The 22,410-nt window shown below is 46.7% G+C and overlaps 1 protein-coding gene across 9 annotated transcripts in view; it reads right to left on the minus strand.

Moving 5' to 3' along the window:
* The window catches only part of PPIP5K1 (diphosphoinositol pentakisphosphate kinase 1), a 316,383-nt gene that overhangs the window by 62,747 nt on the left and 231,226 nt on the right, over nucleotides 1-22,410 (minus strand). For all 9 annotated transcript variants that reach the window (XM_075345881.1, XM_075345880.1, XM_075345875.1 and 6 more), the window contains one exon: nucleotides 12,436-12,526. In XM_075345881.1, the coding sequence (XP_075201996.1) occupies nucleotides 12,436-12,526 (91 nt within the window). The remainder of the gene's footprint in view (nucleotides 1-12,435; nucleotides 12,527-22,410) is intronic.

The following is a 22,410-nucleotide window of genomic DNA, read 5'->3' on the forward strand; positions in this document are numbered from 1 at the left end:
GTGCTTAATTATTTCTAAATCTATCTACATAAAACAAAAAAATAAATTAAGCAGCACCGATTCCAGAAAACAATACTGCCACATGCACAACACAGCCAGACAAGATGAGGCAAACTATACAAACCCAAGAATAAAGCAATGGAACAACTGGCAAATTAAATGGGAAAACATACAGATGGTCATCAGAACGTGATAGACACCAAGCAAGCCCAAAGAAAACAAAAAGCTAGTTTGTTAGCTCTGCTACAAAAGAAGCCAACAGCAATGTGAGCTTAGCTGTGGGCATTTCAGCTTTCGCTTCAGCTCCTCCTAATTCTATGTTCATATAACGTTTTTATCAGGCAGGAAAACCCGCTGTGTTTTCCAAGAAGATGCTTTAGGAAACCACGATTTTCTTCTGAAGCACCTTTTCTTGTGTCTTTTTTTATTTTGACATTTCTGGTTTTTTTGAGCGATACCATTTCCTTGTAATGTAAAGTATAAAACATTTCAGAGTAGAAGTAGCTAGAAGAATGGTCAGCTATAGTTTTTTAATCGCTTGGCATGTTTGTAAACCTGAAGCAGTTAAAGGGGTTGTCCGACATAACAAAAATTTTTCAGTTTAAGCTAATCTGCGCTGTATTGTCATATTAATCACCCCTACATTGTTATTTTTTGTTTTCTAACTTTTGTTCCTCTTGAATTCACCCTTTATTCTCTGCAGCTTCTTGTTTACATTCAGCTCCAGCAAACTGACCACTTCCTGTGCTGAACCTCCCAGTCACAGCTGGCACCGCCCAGCCTCAGTGTCCAGCCCCACCCCAGTGTCCAGCCCCGCCCCCAGCACACACATTCCCTGTCAGTATATTCTGCCCCAGCTCCTGACCTGTTGTCACTACAGGGCAGGACACTACAGGGCAGCACACTACAGGGCAGCACACTACAGGGCAGGACACTACAGGGCAGCACACTACAGGGCAGCACACTACAGGGCAGCACACTACACTACAGGACACTACAGGGCAGGACACTACAGGGCAGCACACTACAGGGCAGCACACTACAGGACACTACAGGGCAGGACACTACAGGGCAGGACACTACAGGGCAGCACACTACAGGTCACTACAGGGCAGGACACTACAGGGCAGCACACTACAGGGCAGCACACTACAGGACACTACAGGGCAGCACACTACAGGGCAGCACACTGCAGGGAAGCACATTACAGGACACTACAGGGCAGCACACTACACGGCAGGACACTACACGGCAGGACACTGCACGGCAGGACACTACAGGACACTACAGGGCAGCACACTACAGGGCAGCACATTACAGGACACTACAGGGCAGCACACTACAGGACAGGACACTGCAGGGCAGCACACTACAGGACACTACAGGGCAGCACACTACAGGACACTACAGGGCAGCACACTACAGGGCAGCACATTACAGGACACTACAGGGCAGCACACTACAGGACAGGACACTGCAGGGCAGCACACTACAGGACACTACAGGGCAGCACACTACAGGGCAGCACACTACAGGGCAGCACATTACAGGACACTACAGGGCAGCACACTACAGGGCAGGACACTACAGGGCAGGACACTGCACGGCAGGACACTACAGGGCAGCACACTACAGGGCAGCACATTACAGGACACTACAGGATAGCACACTGCAGGGCAGCACACTGCAGGGCAGGACACTACAGGGCAGGACACTACAGGGCAGCACATTACAGGACAATACAGGGCAGCACACTACAGGACAGGACACTACAGGACAGGACACTACAGGGCAGCATACTACACGGCAGGACACTACACGGCAGGACACTACAGGACACTACAGGGCAGCACACTACAGGGCAGCACATTACAGGACATTACAGGGCAGCACACTACACGGCAGGACACTACACGGCAGGACACTGCAGGGTAGGACACTACAGGGCAGGACACTACAGGGCAGGACACTACAGGGCAGGACACTGCAGGGCAGCACACTGCAGGGCAGCACACTACAGGACACTACAGGGCAGCACACTACAGGGCAGCACACTACAGGGCAGCACATTACAGGACACTACAGGGCAGCACACTACAGGACAGGACACTGCAGGGCAGCACACTGCAGGGCAGGACACTGCAGGGCAGAACACTACAGGGCAGGACACTGCAGGGCAGCACATTACAGGACACTACAGGGCAGCACACTACAGGACAGGACACTACAGGACAGGACACTACACGGCAGGACACTACACGGCACAACAGGGCAGCACACTACAGGGCAGCACATTACAGGTCATTACAGGGCAGCACACTACACGGCAGGACACTACACGGCAGGACACTACAGGGCAGGACACTACAGGGCAGGACACTGCAGGGCAGCACACTGCAGGGCAGGACACTGCAGGGCAGCACACTACAGGGCAGCACACTACAGGGCAGCACACTGCAGGGCAGCACACTACAGGGCAGCACACTACAGGACACTACAGGGCAGCACACTGCAGGGCAGCACACTGCAGGGCAGCACACTACAGGGCAGCACACTACAGGACACTACAGGGCAGGACACTACAGGGCAGCACACTACACTACAGGGCAGCACACTACACTACAGCATTGCAAATAACAGCCCCACATCAGGCTCTGCACCCCACACCACATTGGGCTCTGCACCCCACACCACATCAGGCACACACACACACATCCATCAGGCTGTGCACCGCACAAACACACACACACACACACACACCAGGCTGTGCACCACACACACACACACACACACCAGGCTGTGCACCGCATACACACACACACACACACACACATCAGGCTGTGTACCGCATACACTCACACATACATACACACGCATACACACACACACACACATCGGGCTGTGCACCGCATACACACACACATACACACACACACATCAGGCTGTGCACCGCATACACACACAAACATACACACACACACATCGGGCTGTGCACCGCACACACACACACATCCATCAGGCTGTGCACCGCACACACACACACACCAGGCTGTGCACCACCCACACACACACACACACACCAGGCTGTGCACCGCATACACACACACATACATACACACGCATACACACACACACACACACATAGGGCTGTGCACCGCATACGCATACACACACACACACACACACACACACACACACATACATCCCCCCCCATATAGGGAGTACATACTCACCCTTCCTCGGTCCCCACTGCTCCTGCATGTTCGCGCGCTGTCTGTGCTCTGCCATATCAGCACAGTAGTGACGTCACCGCTGTGCTGAAGAGAGCTCAGACAGCGTGCAGTGATGAGAAGCAGCGCAACGCTCCCTCTCATCAGCGCTTTCAAATATACCGGCATCGGTGATCTGTGATGCCGGTATATTTGAATGTGTGATCCTGAGCAGGGGGCCCGGTGCTGGCGCTGACACCACGGCAGCCGCCGCCAGGCCCCTCCCCCAGGTCACGGACCCCACAGCAGTGCAGGGGGAGGTTGTGGGCAGAGTACGGGGTGCGGGAGAATGTGTGGGAGGGTGCAGGGAAGGGGGCGGTGACTCCTCGCACTGTACAGCCCAGCAGGGAGGTGACATGCTGTTTCCAGATTTGCATGTCAACATATCCCTGCCCATGTTGACATGAAATGACCGGAAGCAGCAAAATCGCGTCAGGAGCGGTCACATGACCGCTCTGAGCCGGGGGAGAGGGGCTGACAGCAGGGCAGGTAAGTGGTTTCTATCTACTTACCTGCCCCAATGTAGCCCAATAGGGAAATAATAAAAAAAAGCAAATTAAGCTGGATAACCCCTTTAAGTGTTGATCAAAGGCTGGAGATCTGTACAGCAAGTTATTAACACTAGAAGTCCCAGAGAGGGGGCATTTAACATTTCTACCTTTGGAACCCAGTGGAACCCAGAGAGGGGTCGAATGACCTGAAGGATTTTAGCTAACATCCTATACTCACCGTCTTTTGTTCTGTAATTAAGGCTATTACTGTCGCACCACAGGAGGTTGTTGTTTTCCATTGAGTTTAGCCATTTAGTTTCTAGTTAGTTCTATTCAGTTTAGACTAAGGGTCATTTGACCCTCTTTTGGGACTTCAGGGGGGAGCTCGAAATTTCTGGGTCTTCTAGTGTTAAATAGCAATAGATATCTGTTCCTTTGAGCTTTTTTTGGGATTCTTTTTAAGCGGGTTTTGAAGCGGACCCTTCACAGTTCCCTACTTTACTAATCAGGTTTTGAGGTACTTTTGTTACATTTTAGATTAAGGTATTATATGACAGGGAAGCAATAAGGAGCTTTCCTGCTCTTTTTAAGATACTTATGCAGTTTCCTAAAAGTTTCTTAATGTACTGTATGTCAATGGATATTTTTTAACAAATTGCGTTTAAATAATGAAAGGAAAAGAGAGATTGCTGTGTATACCTTTGCACTGAAGTATTTAAATTAAGAAACTTTCTAAATAGTTTTCATTAAATGCTCCCTGCCATCTTGCTGTTGTAGAGCCTGTACAACTGTTTCACATAGCAGTTGATTCTGCTGCTTCTGACATCTGACACTGTTTCCAGCTGTGTCTGTTCTGTCAGATTTATCCCTTTTCATAGAGTTCAAGATAGTTGCAGGAAGGTGGGTATATACAGATCAGAAAGATAGAAAGAGCATCCAAGTCTTTCGGGAAGGAACACAGGTTGTATCACAGCATAAATAGGGATGGGAGCTAACATTGTAGTCTGATGGAGGAGTGGGTTAATCACATAGGTTGCTTAGGTTGTATATTAGTTAAAACAGAGAGGTGAGTATTCTCATCCTCCACTACAATCAATGTATTTGGACTGCTGAAAAAAAAGCATAGTCAAGCGTTATTTCAAGCAGTCCATAGATAATTAACAGGGCGGAGGTTGTGCATGTGCACCTAGACTCCATTCACGATGGTGCTCTACAGAGCCCAGTTCATGAGATTGCTGGGATCCCAGAGGTGGAATCACCAGTGATTAATAAGTTAGCTCCAATTCTTTAGATAGGAGACACATTTTAATCATTGAAATACCCCTTTAAAAAGCATTTAGTTTTGTGATATATTTTCAGTTTATTGCTTACAATGAATATGATAGTTCTATAAAAATAACAGAACAATATAATTTGATAACTATAGAAGGAGTCTTGCCTATTCTAGTTTAAATCTGTCTGGAGTTGTAGATGTGGAGGTGAATTATTATTTAGTGAAGAAAGGTATTTACACATGATATAGTCCAAACAATGTTTGAGGATATTTAGTGCATGGGGATGTACTGAACATTTTAATCTTCAATAAATAAACTTATAATAACCAATGCACTAGAAAGTCCTAAATCTGTCAAGTTCTAATAATCGGGTAAGGAAAAAGTATTTAGTCCACGTGACTTGTGTTCTACTGCCTGGTTTCAATGTCCATTAACAAGAAAAGTTATGCTTCATCTTCTGTAAAGGTAAAATTTATATAATTGCAACAGAAAAATGCTAAAAATATAAATTTTTTGCATTCAAAATTGTATTCTATTTTACCTAATGTTCATATATAACATATAAAGCATCAAGTAAAAAAAAAAGAGATCCAAAGCGATTTACTTACCAGACTGATTAACAAAACGTTATTTACTCCATTATAATAACACATTTCTTACTGAAAGTTCCAATTTTGAAGAATCCTTTCCCTGTCCCATGCTCCTTTTCTAATAATTGTTGATACAATATATAGGAAAAATTTTAAGTGAAATCCCAGGACAATTAAAGGGGTGGTTCACCCATATTTTTTATTGTCCAGATCGTTATTATATTGAGAAACAATGTTTTTCTCAAATACCTTGTGTTGGCAATAGTGCCTGTGAGAGGCGGTATTGCAGACCGCTGTTCCCGCTACAGTGACGTCTCCGTCAAGTGCTGCACACGTCACATTCGTGACGATCTGGACAATAAAAAATATGGGTGAACCATCCTTTTAAACCTAATAAAATTTTTCATAAGACTTGTATATATTCAATAAACTACCTTTCTACTCTCCATCTTCAGGTGTTGAATCAGTCTCTACCTGAAGCCACAGTGTGCAGACATGTCCTGCTCCCGCGCGTTGTGACTTCAGTATGTATGTAGCAGACCTCGTGTCGATTACATCGGAACTTGGTGTTTGGGGTTAATAAAGGGGTTAAAGTGGGTGGGTTTTTTTGTATTTTATTTCAAATAACGGATTTTATTTAGGGTTTGTGTTTACTTTTTTACGCTTACAGATTAGTAATGGGGGGGTCTCATAGACGCCTCCCATTGCTAATCTAAGGCTTAGTGGCAGCTGAGAACTGTCATTAACCTCTTATTATCCCAAATGCCACTTCACCAGGGCAAATGGGATGAACCAGATAAAGTGCTGGGATTCTCTTATCTAATGGATGACAATTTTGAGCAGCTACAGGCTGCTATTTTTAGGCTTGGGCGAGGGGGCCCAATAACCATTGGCCTCCGCAAGTTGAGAAAACCAGCCTCCAGTAGTAAGGTTTATCATGGCTGGGTATCCAAATTGGGGGAGACCACAATTATTTAAATATTTGTTTTAAAAAGCCGCATGTGGTTCCTCTTATTATGATACACGGCCAAAATAAGCACACCGGGGAGCTGTAGCCGAATGCTTTATCTGTGCTGGGTATCATAAGAGGGAACTACACACTAATTATTTTTTGTTTATTTATTTTTACACCACTATAGTGGCGCATACAGCGTCTGTGATGTCAGGCAATCAGACATGCTGTCACACAGGGTTGGGGCGCGGTCTGACTTCAACCAATCACAGATGCCGAGGCTGCAGTTTGGTGGGGGAAGCAGTGTATATGTATGAGGGTAATGAGCGGCCTCGGAAGTAGTGTTACAGCCGTGTGGAATACTTAAGAATCCGATTTCCTCCTCCTTTTTTTTTTTTTTTAACTGCCTGGGTGGCTGGATCCGTATAGTTACCCAGAGTTCCCTGAAAACTCTGGTCTCTGGATCGGTGCACAGGTACTAGGGACCTCGCGCAGATCTGGACTTTTACAGTCCGGGTTCGCCCATCACTAATCATTTCCTTTAGAGTTCACAAGTAATTACTAATTTGTCTTGGCAATCACATAAAATCCCACTAAGTGAAAAAATGTGGAAAGTTTTATGGGTATATATACTTTTTCAAGGTACTGTAAGTACTTAAAGAGGTTATTTGGTCATTTAAAAATGTAACATGTTCTTATGGACAGGATTGGAGCAACTTACCAATTTTCGCTCACTGGTCATGAAGATAGGTGCCCGGAGTCCTGAACATGCTCACCACTTTGATATGTACAAAAAGACGATCCTCCAGCACCAGACTTCTAAAAGCTTGTATTTATTGTGAAAAATGTGATAAAATCACAGCGTTCAATGTGCAGAAAAAGCCCAGTTGGGCACCTGGTCAGCAGACATGTTTCAGACTGACTTGTCCTTAGTCTTTGCTTGAAAAGTGTTATGGACAAGATTATGAGTATATAAGAGTTACATGGAGATATCCATAAAGAACAGGATTTAAGATGGTGTTTGAACTGTACCACACATATCTCTTGGCATAAGACTCAGACAGACAGTCTGGGCTATTCTTGTGACAAGTGAATCATGCTGACATTGCTTAATATAAATGAGGAACTAAGCACATTAAAGTAAATTGTATATCTCAGAATAAGCTATTCTACTTTATCCAATAGGAGACGTGTTACGTATTCTTGGCACCTAGCCAAGAATTCCCTTTAAATGTTCGTACAACTTCCGGAATAAATCAGTCTTTACTTTCTAATCATATCTGAGTACGTCTCTAGTGTGAGTGAAAGAGAGTGGTATGAATGCTACCACGAGTGACTCATAATTTGGACTGCAGACAGTTTAAGAGGGATGCATGACTAGATTGCATCAAAGTAAATTTATGGCCAACATTAACAAAAGACTAAAGTAAAGACTAAGGACAAGTCAGTCCGAAACATGTCTGCTGACCAGGTGCCCGACTGGGCTTTTACTGCGCAGTGAATGCTGTGATTTTATCACATTTTTCACAATAAATACAAGCTTTTAGAAGTCTGGTGCTGGAGGATTGTCTTTTTGTACAACTTACCAAGAGGTTTCTTTTCAACTCTGCCTTTCGGGTCTGCTCTGTAACTTTTACTATAGATTTAATGATGTGTTCCTGAAAGCCATGCTCCCTTTGCCATGCATGTCATCTAGACCCTTATAGAGTTGGATGCAGTCTCATCTGACGCATCCACTGTATGTCCATTCACCTTTCCATCAGTTTATGGCCAGGCTGATTGGTAGTGAGAAAATGGGGGATCACACACACAACATGTGCGTAGAAGGAGGTTGAAAACTAACTTCAGAAACATCTAGTCACCATGCACAGCAAGTAATATACTATGTAAAGGGGGTCGGGTCTAAAGGGAGGGTAAACTTTGTTGTCAGCTGATGTAATGTTTTATGGATACAAGAAGATGCATCTGTAATCTAGTCTCATGATCATATGATGGAATAGACGTCTGATGGAAACTGATAAAAGCACTTATGGGTAAGTTCCTCATCTCCTGCTTAGGCTGCTTTCACACATCCGGATTTTGCTGAGCGGCACAATACGGCGCTTTGCAGAAAAAACGCAACCATTTTTTTTGCCACCAGTTGCGTTTTTTTCCTGCATAGACTTGCATGAGTGCCGTATTGTGCCGCATGGCCTTGCGTTGCGTCTGTTTTTTGCTGGATGCGGCATATTTAGCCCATGCGGCGGACGGATGGAACGTTGCCTGGCACGGTTTTTTGTGCGGTGAAAAACCGCATCGCGCCGGATCCGGCGCGATTTACAATGCAAGCCTATGGACGTCAGATGCGGCGTCCTGCAGCAAAAACCTCATCCGGCAGCCGGATGCGTTTTTTTGCACTGCGCATGCTTAGTATCAAGCCGCATCCGTCAAAAAACGGACGGGCCGCATGGGAAAACTTATGCAACGGATCCGTTTTTTCCGCCGCATCCGTTGCATAGGTTTTTGAGCCGGATTGAGCCGCACTGCAAAAACCGGATGTGTGAAAGCAGCCTTATAGAAATATTTAAAATACTTTTTAGCTGACTGGATAACTCCTTTAAGCTCTTTCACTGCCAGGAAATTTTAATAGTTTTGACAAACATTTATTATCCTACACCTAAAAACAAAAAAATGTAGCAGACCAAATGACATACTGAAAACATTGTTTTGGAAAACCTGAATTATAAAATAAAAGAAACAACCTATGCACCCATTCCTATACATTTTTTTTTAAAGTAAAACACCTGGAAGATTGTGAACAAATTTATGCAATTTCTCATTAAAGCCTCATGTGTGTGGTTAACATTCAGATAGCCGTGCCCAAAATACTTACACTATTTGTTGCTGCACCTCGCTGTGGCATGTGTAGTCAATGCCGAGTCTCGGGATTCCCAGAGGAGGAAGGGGGCGTCTGAGCTAGGAAGCTACCGAAATGGACGGTTACCTACCTTTCATATTTGCGGCAATTTGACGAAAACAAACTTGCTTGGGGTACAATGGAATACACACGACTAATAAAAAGTTAACATTTAGACCCATGTAGGCCCTAAGATTCACCAAACATACTGAAAATGAAAGTATAATGATTGAAAAGGCCATAACCACCACAAATATAGCTTAAACCCATTAAACATTCAACTCTAGATGTCAATAGTGTGCTACATGCTTATTTTCCTAGCTCTATTATTAAAAAAAAAAAATAAAGGAAAACTCCCTCCTAAATGTAAGAATCAGAGGGCATATATTCTTTCTAACTTGTCGGAGGCTGATATAAAGGGTAACATATTGTCATCACCTGCTGGGGTCACTGGAGGTTGTAATGATGGAGAGAACAGTAACACGTTGGGATATTTCTTCTTGATCTCACTTTACCTCTTTCCCTCACTTTACACAAATGTCATGTACATCTTTTTTTTATACTTAAGACTTAAAGCAAGTGATGAATCCCAAGTCTTGTGAACAGTGAGTCTGGCATCTTTCAAAACCTAAAACTCTAGCGGTTGTAAACTTTTAAAGTCATGGTATCTTGCCCATGCACCTGACAGTAGTAAAAGTGTTAGGCCAGAGTCACACTTGTGAGAGACTCGTGCAAGTCTTGCATCACATCACCCGACATGGCCTGCAGCTCTCCGGACAGGAGCGTCTCAGCTGCAAAGAAATACATGCAGCTGATCCGCTCCAGTCAGGAGAGTGTGTGGCCACGTCGGGTGATGCGATGGGAGACTCGCGCGAGTTTCTCGCTAGTGTGACTCCAGCCTTAATATATTATACAATTTTCAACTACTCACAGAAGATGAGACTATTTGCGATTACCAGAAACACTGTCCACAAACTAGTGGTTCTATACCTATATTTTCACAGTTTACACCCAAGTATTGCCATGACAATAAATCCATCCTGTGTAAACCCCCCCCAACCCGACCAAAAAAAAATAAAATCTTGGAAACACAATACACTTTTCACATATAATTTCCAAATATGCACCAATTTTCTATTGTTGACATAAGAGGAAACCTGTCAGCAGGTTGTTGCTATGTAATCTGAAGACAGCATGCGTTAAGGGTTTAAACACAGAATTCAGCTGCATACTGTTGTTTACGTCCAATGATTGTTTTAACACCAGGACCATATCATTGCCAGGACTACATGGCTTTCTGCATGGTAGACTGACTCATCCCCGTCTTTTGATAAGCAGCTCACTGTCTAAAGACATTGTACATACAGAGCCTGATGTTGGCGGGGCCAATTTTCTCAGCTCTGCTGTATGCTAAATCTAAAAACTCTGATTGTGTAAAGCGCACGCCTGGTATAGTGGCAATGAGTGGGATTAGTGGACCCACTGGACCATAGGGGGACCCGTCTTCCCCTTTCGTGAGAGCGGCTTAACTAAGCGCTCACCGCGAGGTGGACGTAAGGCACCACTCCCAGGGCAGTGACAGGGACTGTGGCAGCTGATCCCAGGGCAGGTGACGGACTCGGGAGTAGACAGGTACTGGCAGGGTAACTGAGGCAGGTTGGACAGGCAGGTGCGGACAGGAATGGTGGGTACGGCAGGGATAGACAGGTATGAGAAGGCAGGTACTGGAGACGAACACAGGTGTAACAGGACAGGAGCTCAGGACCTGACAACTAGCTAGGTAGCAGACTGACTGACTAACTAACTGAAGGTGTTGCGCAGGCACCTCCCCTAATGGCATGATGCCTTATATATACTGTGCCTCTCAGCCATAGGCTGAAAGGCATTTCCTCTAATTAGCATGCTGGCCCTTTAAGAGGGCCAGTCTGCATGCGCGCGCACGTCTTAGGTGCACTTCCGGGAACCCTGTGCAGTATTTGCAGGACCCGGGAAGGGAAGTAGGCAGCAGCACATATGGGTGGTCGGGCAGTGCGGGAGAAGACGCAACCTGGCCAGTGTGGTGAGTAAGTCAGTGTCTCTGCAGAGATGCCGGTGCTACAGTTTGTGTCAGAACTACTACACTCCATAAACTAAGTTATATATCGTTGGATTCAAGGTCTCATTGCCTATCATGATGCTCTCAAAATAGATAGCAAAAACCTGCTGACAGATTCCCTTTAAACCTATGCTGGTAACCCTGCATGTGGCCTCTCGCAGCCAGCAGCTTTTCTCAAAGTAGACTATCAGACCATGGACTAAATAAGAACAATGTACTTGTGCAGCAGTTAATTATATAGGAGTAGTTTATTGAGGGTTTTTTTTTTTTAAAAAAAATCTTTTACATAAAAAGGAATTATTATCGTGGTAAAACTCCCTAATAATTTGAAATTATTACATACATTTTTTACGTCAAAATGTTTCCATTTGTGATCCAAAAAAACAAAAGCAAAAAAGTCATAAAAAGTGGACTAGCATGTGGAGAAGCATGCTCTGATTAATAACTCTTGGAACAGATTTCATCAAAAATGGGACCCATGGACTAACTTTATTAACAACTACACATAAAATTTTAAATATAACCTAGTTCCGGTTCTGTGATAAGGGTAGTACGACATGATACTTGTACAGTTGGTTTGATGAGAGGATTGTTGGACTGCTTCCATCTCCTGACATGTTGTTTGAGGATGTTATGCTATGGAGGTTCTTGGTTCAACTGTATGTCATAGTTTCTGCGAATTTTAACACTTTGTTATTTGTTTTTTTTTGTTGTATGTGTCTATATTATTTGTGTTTGATATTGCATGATGTAATGCGGTACAATGTGTTTCGTTTTGTTTTCACTGTGACTGTTCTAATTGCAAAATTTGGAAACCCCCCAAAAATTATTGAATTATATAAAAAGTGGACTAAGAAATCCAACATACCTAAACCACTTTGCTTCATGTCTGTTGGCTGCCTGGCGTAGGAAGTGAAGAGACGGTACCCACCGGATTTAGAGGAAGTCTCCGAAAGCACCTGTGGATCGGAGATAATGACAGTGAAGTCTTCACACCAAAAGAGAGAAACATTCACCTTTCAGATACAGCAGCATTATCAGGAATGTGTACACAAAAAAACACAAACAAACAAAAAAAAAAAAAACAAGTTAACATCACAAACTTTCCAGAAGTTCACATTAGGAAAGGAAAACAGAGGTCCATATACATAAGCCATGGCATTAGGGATGAGAGGAATGAGCAGGCAAACAGGCTCTACACAAAGTGCAGGAGAGACGAACTGCAGCAGGACTGATGTTATGCTAAGGCAATGGAGTCTGCAATCTCAGTATTCAGAGGGAAAGCACATCCAAGGATCGCCTTAGTACACTTCACATATAGGAATGTCATCAAATCGTTAACATAATGCATTTGCTTTAAATAATTAGCAAAAAGAATCTGCTGATTCTGCCAAAACCGCTCCCATATCTATCCATAGGCTGAATGAAGTACTGCAGGAGAGCTGCACCTCTACTATTCGAGTACCCATAAAATTAGCAACAAAAACCCAAACAGATAACAGTACCATCTCTGGGAATTTGCAAGAAAAATACATATCAACTACCATCATTGGCACCGTGTGGAGGTTGGACAACTGCATGGGCAACTCGCTAACAATTGTAAGAAAAAGGGGGAAGGATATGATCAGACGCCCAATTATGAATATGCAAAAGTTTATTATAAATATAGAAACAAAATTAGGTGGAGAAAGACACAACAAGCATAAATATTGAAATCAAAACCCCACAGAGACCACAGGCCCGTCCTATACCTTCAATAGAAGATGACATGATTAGTTTTATCATAGGTGATTTAATACTCAAATTCACCACATTGTGTCGCCAGTCACTTAATAGGATCTATACATGCATGACCATTCCATGTATACTATGAATATTCAAATAGTGGGCACTGGACAAAAAAAAGAGGAGATAAAGTCCCAAATCTTATATACACCACCAGAGATAACTTACATGGAAAGGTCGAGTGCTGGGTCCACAAACAGAGAGGTGGGCACCGCTGGTCAACCCAACGGCCGTTTCGGTAGAAAAGATTACATTCGTCAGGGGGCGCCCCCTGTTGTGGAGGCGGCTGTGCGGGCTGCGGTGGGGGCTATGAGGAGCAGGACGGTGCGGCGGGTGTCCCAGATGCTCTGACAACGGTGCGGGCTTCAAGTAATATCACCCGTACGAGGAGCGTGCGCAGATGGAGCTCTCGGCTCAAGGTCTCATCTGCGCTCTGGTGGTGTATATAAGATTTGGGACTTTACCGCCTCTTGTTTTGTCCTGTGCCCACTATTTGAATATTCATAGCACACATGGAATGGCCATGCATGTATAGATCCTATTAAGTGACTGGCGACACAATGTGGTGAATTTGAGTATTACATTACCTATGATAAAACTAATCATGTCATCTTCTATTGAAGGTATAGGACGGGCCTGTGGTCTCTGTGGGGTTTTGATTTTAATATTTATGCTTGTTGTGTCTTTCTCCACCTAATTTTGTATCTATATTTATAATAAACTTTTGCATATTCATAATTGGGCGTCTGATCGTTTCCTTCCCCCTCTTTCTTATATTCGAATACCCTGTAGTGTTCTTACTAAAACTAAAGTCAACTAGTATAAGCAAAGACAACATAAAATTTTAGAAGATAAAAATGGGGCATTAATGTTAAAATAGCAAAGGAGTGCAGGGTAAAATAAAATGATATTAAATAATTCAGGATTATATAAACCGAGGTCTGCTGCAAAATAAAAGCCTGTCAGCTCAGGTAATGCATAACAGAGTATTAAAAAAAAGAATCACTTTTCCCTAAAAGATCAGTCTCGGTGTGTGTGTTGCACAAACACGCACATACACTAACACACATGTGCACGCACACCTGTACACAAAACTACTTTTATTGTGTGCAGTTAAGGAAGTCGAAGATGAAATGATCTCTAAACGGCATAAAGTTACGGATGACACATTTCCTTTGTATTTTAAGAAAAAAAAATATTTTCATCTTTTACATTTTTAAATGAACAAAAAAGGAAAATTGGCCGATGCAAAAGTTTGGGCACCCTGCATGGTTAATACCTAGTACCACCCTTTTGGCATGTATCACAGCCTGTAAATGCTATTTGTAGCCAGCATAGTCTTTCAATTCCTGTTTGAGGCATTTTCATCCATTCTTCCTTTGAAAAATCGCCCACTTCTGTTGAAACCTGGGTCATCTTCCACGCACTACTCTTTTGAGGCCTAGCCACAGATTTTCATTGATGTTCAGATCAGGGGACTGAGGGCCATTGTAAAACTTCAGCTTGCGCCTTTTGAGGTAGTCTATTCTGGGTTTTCATGTGTGTTTATCATCATTATCCATTTGTACAAGCCATTCTCTTTTCAACTTCAGCTTTTTTACAGATGATGTTATGTTTGAATCAAAAATTTGTTGAAATTTCATGGATTCAATTCTTACCTCTACCCATGAAATGTTCCCCATGCCATAGGCTGCAACACAACCCCAAAGCATGATTGATCCACCCCCATGCTTAATGGCTGGCGAAATGTTCTTTTCCTAAAAATCTGTGCCCATTTTTCTCCACACGTACCTTTGTTCATTGGGGTCAAAGAGTCTTATTTTAACCTCTTCAGTCCACAGGACTTGTTTCCAAAATGTATCAGGCCTGTTTAGATGTTCTTTTGTATACTAATGAAGGTGAATTTTAAGGTGAGGACACAGGAGAGGTTTTCTTCTGATGCATCTTCCATGAAACCCATATTTGTGTAGGTGTCTCTGAACAGTAGAACAATGTACCAGAACCTCTAGAGTCTGCTAAATCTTCCTGAAGGTCTTTCGCAGTCAGACGGGAGTTCTGATTTGTCACTCTAGAGCAATCCAACAAGCAGCTTTCATATAAATGTTGCTTTGTCTTCCAGACCTTATCTTGACCTCCACTGTTTCTGTTAACTGCCATTTCTTAATAACATTTTGAACTGATGAAAGTGCAACTTGAAAATGTTTTGCTATCTTCTGATAGCCTTTTCCTGTTTTATGGGCCTCCACTATTTTCATAGTGCTATTCAGCTGCTTAGACGAACCTATGGCTGCTGTCTTTTGCCACAAGAATAGAGGAGGTTGGGTGAACAAGCCAAAATCTTAACAGGCTTTTTAAGGTTTGAAATCTTGGTCAAAGTTATCTGAGCACACACATCTCCAGGGGTGTCCAAACGTTTGCATCGGCTTATTTTCCTTTTTCTAATTTTTAAAATGTAAAAAGATTAAACTTTTTTTTAATACAAAGGAAATGTGTCATCTTTAACTTTATGCTTGTTAGAGATCATTTCATCTTCAGCTTCTAACTATTCACAATAACTAATTTAATTAAACAAGGGGTGGCTAAACCTTTACATGCCACTGTATGTTTGTATATTTTATATATATATTTATATATCTACTAGAAGGTGGCCCGATTCTACGCATCGGGTATTCTAGAATTTACGTATTGTGTAGTTCATGTATGATTTTTGTTATATATATGTGCGGTATGTGCGTATATTTGTGTGTGCAGCGTTGTCTGTGTGTGGGTGTCTGTGTAGGGCAGTTGTTTGTGGTTTCCAGTGTGTGTGTGTGGTGTGTTGTGCAGTGCGCGCGCGCGCGTGTGTGTGTGTTGGGGGGAGGTGTGCACTCTCCATCGTGCTCCATCCCCTATGCTGCGCACCCCCCATCGTGCTACATCTCCCATCCTGCGCACTCCCAAACGTGCTCCATCCGCCATGCTGCGCACTCCCAAACGTGCTCCATCCGCCATGCTGCGCACTCCCCATCGTGCTCCATTCCTTATGCTGCGCACTCCCCATCGTGCTCCATCCGCCACGCTGCGCACTCCCCATCGTGCTCCATCCGCCATGCTGCGCACTCCCAAATGTGCTCCATCCACCATGCTGCGCACTCCCAAACGTGCTCCATCCGCCATACTCCACACTCCCCATCGTGCTCCATGCCCCATGCAGCGCACTCCCCATCGTGCTCTATCCCCTATGCTGCGCACCCCCCATCGTGCTCCATCATCCATGCTGCGCACTCCCAAACGTGCTCCATCCGCCATGCCGCGCACTCCCAAACGTGCTCCATCCGCCATGCTGCGCACTTCCAAACGTGCTCCATCCGCCATGCTGGGCACTCCCCATCGTGCTCCATCCCCCATGCAGTGCACTCTCTATCGTGCTCCATCCCCTATGCTGCGCACCCCCCATCGTGCTCCATCTCCCATGCTGCGCACTCTCAAACGTGCTCCATCCGCCATGCTGCGCACTCCGAAACGTGGTCCATCCGCCATGCTGCGCACTCCCAAACATGCTCCATCCGCCATACTCCGCACTCGCCATCGTGCTGCATCCGCCATGCTGCGCACTTCCAAACGTGCTCCATCCGCCATGCTGCGCACTCCCAAACGTGCTCCATCCGCCATGCTGCGCACTCCCAAACGTACTCCATCCGCCATGCTGCGCACTCCCAAACGTGCTCCATCCGCCATGCTGCGCATTACCAAACGTGCTCCATCCGCCATGCTGCGCCAGCATCAGCCTCTCTACCCGCATCATCAGCCTCTCTGCCCGCAGCATCAGCCTCTCTCCTCCCAGCATCAGCGTCTCTGTCTCTAGCATCAGGCTCTATCCTTCCAGCCTCCCTCAGCATCAGCCTCCCTTTCCCAGCCTTCCCAAGGATCAGCTTCTCTCTTCCCAGCCTCCTTCCTCCCAGCCTCCCCTTCCCAGCCTCCCTCAGCATCAGCCTTCCTCTCCCAGTCTCCCCCAGCATCAGCCTCCCAAAGCATCAGCCTCCACCAGCATCAGCCTCTGTTCTTCCAGCCTCCTCCAGCATCAGCTTCCCTAAGCATCAGCCTCCCTCGTCCCAGCCTCCCTCAGCATCAGCCTCTCTCCTTCCAGCCTCCCTCAGCATCAGCCTCCCGTCCCCAGCCTTCCGTAGGATCAGCCTCTCTCCTCCCAGCCTCCTTCTTCCCAGCCTTCCCATCCCAGCCTCCTTCAGCATCAGCATTTCCCTCTTCCCCATGATCAGCCTCTCTGCTCCCAGCCTTCTCCAGCACGCCCTGCTCCTCTGCCGACACTCACACACCCGATCGCATGCACTCACACACACACCCGATCGCATCCACTCACACACACACCCGATCGCATTCACTCACACACACACCCGATCGCATCCACTCACACACACACCCGATCGCATCCACTCACACACACACCCGATCGCATCCACTCACACACACACCCGATCGCATCCACTCACACACACCCGATCGCATCCACTCACACACACCCGATCGCATCCACTCACACACACCCGATCGCATCCACTCACACACACAGACACTGACGATATCGCACTTACGCGCTCATACTCACAACATCCGGGGATATCACATGCTTCTGGCCATGTGATCCTCCGTCAGGTCCTGGAAGATCACAACAGCACATTTTCGCCGCCGAGAAGCAAGCGATATCCCAGGATGTCGTGAGTATGTGGATGCGATGTGAGGTGTGTGTGAGGTGTGTATGAGAGTGAGTGTGAGTGTGATCTGATGTGTGTGTATGTTTGTGTGTGTGCGTGTGGACCTTCCGGCGCAGCAGGACCTTGATGGGCTTGTAACCATGCGAGCATGGTTACCAACGTATCCACACCACTCCCACCACTGCCGTGGGAGCGGGGGCCGGGGGAGGGGGAGGGAGTACAGTACTCACCTCCGTGACAGCGCTTGTAACCATGCGAGTATCCACACCACCCCTTTGGGAGCGGGGGCCGGGGGGGGGGGGGGGGGGGGTTGGGGGGGGATAGGGAGTACCGTACTCACCTCCGTGACAGCCGTGTCAGTTAGAGAAATGCGCGGGGGGAGGGAGGGGGTGGGGCCAGAGCTAACGTGCATTGCGTGAGGGGGGCGGGGCGTGGCGTGGCTGAATTGCCAATGCCTGCAGGGTGCCGGGGCGAGAGGCCAATCTGTGGGGGGGGCGGAGCCTGGGCGAGCGGCTGGCCAATCCGTGTGGGGGCGCAGCCTGGGCGAGCGGCCAATCCGTGTGGGGGGGCGGGGCCATGGCGAGCCCAGCGGCCAATCAGCTTTGTGTCACCGTAAGGACACAATTTTGGAGCATGACAGACAGACAGACAGATAGACAGAATAAGGCAATTATATATATAGATATATCTATATATATATATATATATATATATATATATATATATATATATATATATATATATATATATCTATATCTATCTAATATATAAAGCTGAATGTGTGTGTGTGTGTGTGTGTGTGTGTGTGTGTGTGTATGTATGTATGTATGTATGTATGTATGTATGTCCGGGATTGGCATCTGCACCATCGCAGCTATAGCCACAAAAGTTTGCACACTCACACTTCTGGACCCAAAGAGCGTCATAGGCTATGTTTTGAGGGGAAATTTTAATCCCGCGCTTTACAGTTATTCACCAAAAAACCTGCATCCTTTAAAGCGAATGGAGCTGGGAGCCACAGTGCAGCCACAACTTCAGAAGAATGCGCAGCCACGCCCTTATATGGAATGTTGGCGTGTCACAATGCAGCCAGGGAAAGAGAGACACAGACAGGAAAAGAGGCAGACACAGACAGGGTAAGAAACAGACATAGACAGGGTAAGAGACAGCCACAAAGAGACAGACTGACAGGGAAAGAGACAGACTGACAGGCAAAGAGAGAGACAGGTTAAGAGACAGACACAGACAAAGAGACAGAGACAGGGAAACAGACAGACAGGGAAAGAGAGGTAAAGAGACAGACAGGGAAAGAGAGGGGAATAGACAGACAGGGAAAGAGACAGAGATAAATAGACAGACAGTGAAAGAGATAGATAGACAGACAGGGAAAGAGATTGAGACAGACAGAAAAAGAGACAGTCAGAGACAGACATGGAAAGAGACAGACAGACAAAGAGATAGAGAAAGAGACAGAGATATATACAGAGGGGGAGACAGACAGAGAATGGGAGAGAAACAGAGAGACAGTTACTATCCCAGGCAGCGCCGGGTGCTATGTTGTGAGGCGAAATTTTAACTCCGCGCGTTCCAATTTACCAATCAATTTTGCCCCTATCTACTTAATGGGGAAAAAGTGAAACGAAAAGTGTTGGGGGCAAATTGACAGCTGCCAGTAAATACCGTACAGTTGATAATGTGGGGCCCCGACATGGAATACTCACCACACTCAGGGATATGAACACACACACAAAATGCGCCACACACTACCACGTACTTGAACACATATACCACCCTCAGCACACATTTCCCCACACATACACCAACCTCGCCACATAATCGCCCTAAAACACACCTATTTGTTTAGTGGCTTTTGTGTGCAGAATACATTTTTGTTAATACATTCTATTTTGTTAACAGCAGTTACTAACCCGGGCGAAGCCGGGTAGTACAGCTAGTATATATATTGTGAGACTGTGACCGGGGTTATCTATGACGGCCGGTATGTCTCGCCCCGGTTGTGCTCACTCCATGATAGAAAGTAAATCCACTATAGGGTTAATGCTGTTTCCCTACAGGCTGAAGGAAGGGTTAAATAGAATCAGGAACAAGGGCAGGTGTGCCGGGTGTGAGGGAGTGAACAGAACTCCCTGAGTTTTCTGCTGGAGAGGCACATGTATTTTGTTATGGACTTTTGTTTGGACATTAAAACCGTGTGCTGTGAACCTTAATGCCTGGATCCCGTGTCTTCTGCTGCGCAGCCGACCGTGCTACCTCACATATGGTGGAGAATCGGCGGGCATGACAGCCGGTGAGGTGTACCATCCATCCCTGGTGACCCGGTAGCACATGTCCTGGATTCGAGCGGCTATACTACAGCCCAAACCCAGCGACGCCATGGAAGACATACTAAGGCTGCAGCAACAGACTAATACACAGCTACAAGAGGCTAATGCACAGCAGCAACAGGCTAATGCACAGCAGCAACAGACCAATGCACACCTGCTCCGGGCGTTGGAACGTCAGCAGCAATCCTTGCAAGTGCAGGAAAAAAAACTCCAAGAACAGATGGATCAGGCCAATGCACGTCAGCAGCAATCCTTGCAAATGCAGGACAAAAGGCACCAAGAACAGATGGATCAGGCCAATGCACGTCAGCAGCAATCCTTGCAAATGCAGGACAAAAGGCACCAAGAACAGATGGATCAGGCCAATGCACGTCAGCAGCAAGCCTTGCAATTGCAGGAAAAAAGGCACCAAGAACAGATGGTTCTCCTGGCCAAGTCGATCCGTGCCGGACCGGCAGCAACAACCCCGGGACCGGGTGACGACGGCAGCGTCCGGAAAGCGGTGAGACAAGCATTGCAAAAGATGACCCCGGGTGATGATGTGGAAGCGTTCCTGGCGGTGTTTGAGTGGGTGGCCGAGCGGGAAAAGCTGCCGACCCCGCAGTGGGCTGAGGTATTGTCGCCCTATCTGACGGGGGAACCCCAAAAAGCGTACCTGGACCTCTGTACCGAGGACGCCATTGACTATGTGACCCTGAAAGCCGAAATACTGGCTCGGTTGGGGGTGAATACCTATGTACGGGCTCAGCGGGTAAATCAGTGGTTCTTTGAGGAAGCCAAACCCGTACGCTCCCAGGCCTATGACTTGTTGCATCTTGTAAAAAAGTGGTTGCAGCCTGACACTCTGAGCCCGGCGCAAATGGTGGAAAGGGTAGTAGTGGATCGTTTTGTGCGCACTTTACCCGTCACCGTTCAACGGTGGGTCGGACAGGGTGACCCGAGTACCCTGGACCAATTAGTGTCCCTGGTAGAGCGGCATGTGGCTACGCAGGACTTGATACGGGACACTGAGACTTTGCGTACCGCCCGTCGGTCCGGCCCCTCCAAGCCTAGGGCCAAGGACCCACCGCTGACAACGGTGCAGGAGTCCCCTACCGTCCCGTCTGAGGCCGCGGCCGCCATTCCTGAGGTCCGGAAGGTTCTGTACCCTAAACGACAACCAGTCAAGGGGGTTTCTGTCCCCATTAGATGTTGGCGGTGCCAGCGGGTGGGACATATGGAAGCCCAGTGTCCACTCACCACGGAGCCCATGGATTGTGGGGTTACCCGGCGGGGTTCAATGTATGGTCAGGTGATGTGTACCGCTGACCTGGTCTCCCCAGAGACGGAGCCCCACTTGTGCCAAATACAGGTGAATGGATGTCCGGTTACAGGATTGTTGGATTCCGGAAGCTTAGTGGCCCTTGTGCGATCCACCTTGAGGGCTAAAGTAAAGGCCACAGGACGCACCGTGGGGGTGGTTTGCATACATGGGGACCGCCGCGACTATCCCACGGGGATTGTCACCATCACAGCACCTTGCGGTCAGGTGCAACATGAGGTGGGACTTCTTAACACTCTTCCTTATGACGTGATCCTAGGAAGGGATCTGCCCTATTTTTGGACTTTATGGAGGGGACCCCCTAAGTCCCCTCAGATATTGGTCGGTCCAGGACCTGAGCCCTACAATCCTGAATCCGGGACACCTGCCGTAGGGGTTCCCATGATAGGGACAGAGTGTGAACCCGATAGGTCGCCCCTAGAGGTATTGGCAGGAGAGGCTGAGACGGTCGAGCCCATCCCGGAGTTGGAGGCGTCCCCGGATACGTTTGGGACAGCCCAACTCCAGGACCCTACGTTAATACATGCCCGGAGTCGGGTGACAGTAGTTGACGGGGTGGCACAGCTGCCCGGTGCCCAGGTAAGGTACCCCCATTTCGCTCTTAAGCAGGATTTACTCTACCGGGTAGATGAAATACGGGGCGTGGGGGTAGAACAGTTGGTGGTGCCCCAGCCGCATCGCCG

Source organism: Anomaloglossus baeobatrachus, chromosome 4, assembly GCF_048569485.1.
Source record: "Anomaloglossus baeobatrachus isolate aAnoBae1 chromosome 4, aAnoBae1.hap1, whole genome shotgun sequence".
NCBI classification, from domain to species: Eukaryota; Metazoa; Chordata; class Amphibia; order Anura; family Aromobatidae; genus Anomaloglossus; species Anomaloglossus baeobatrachus.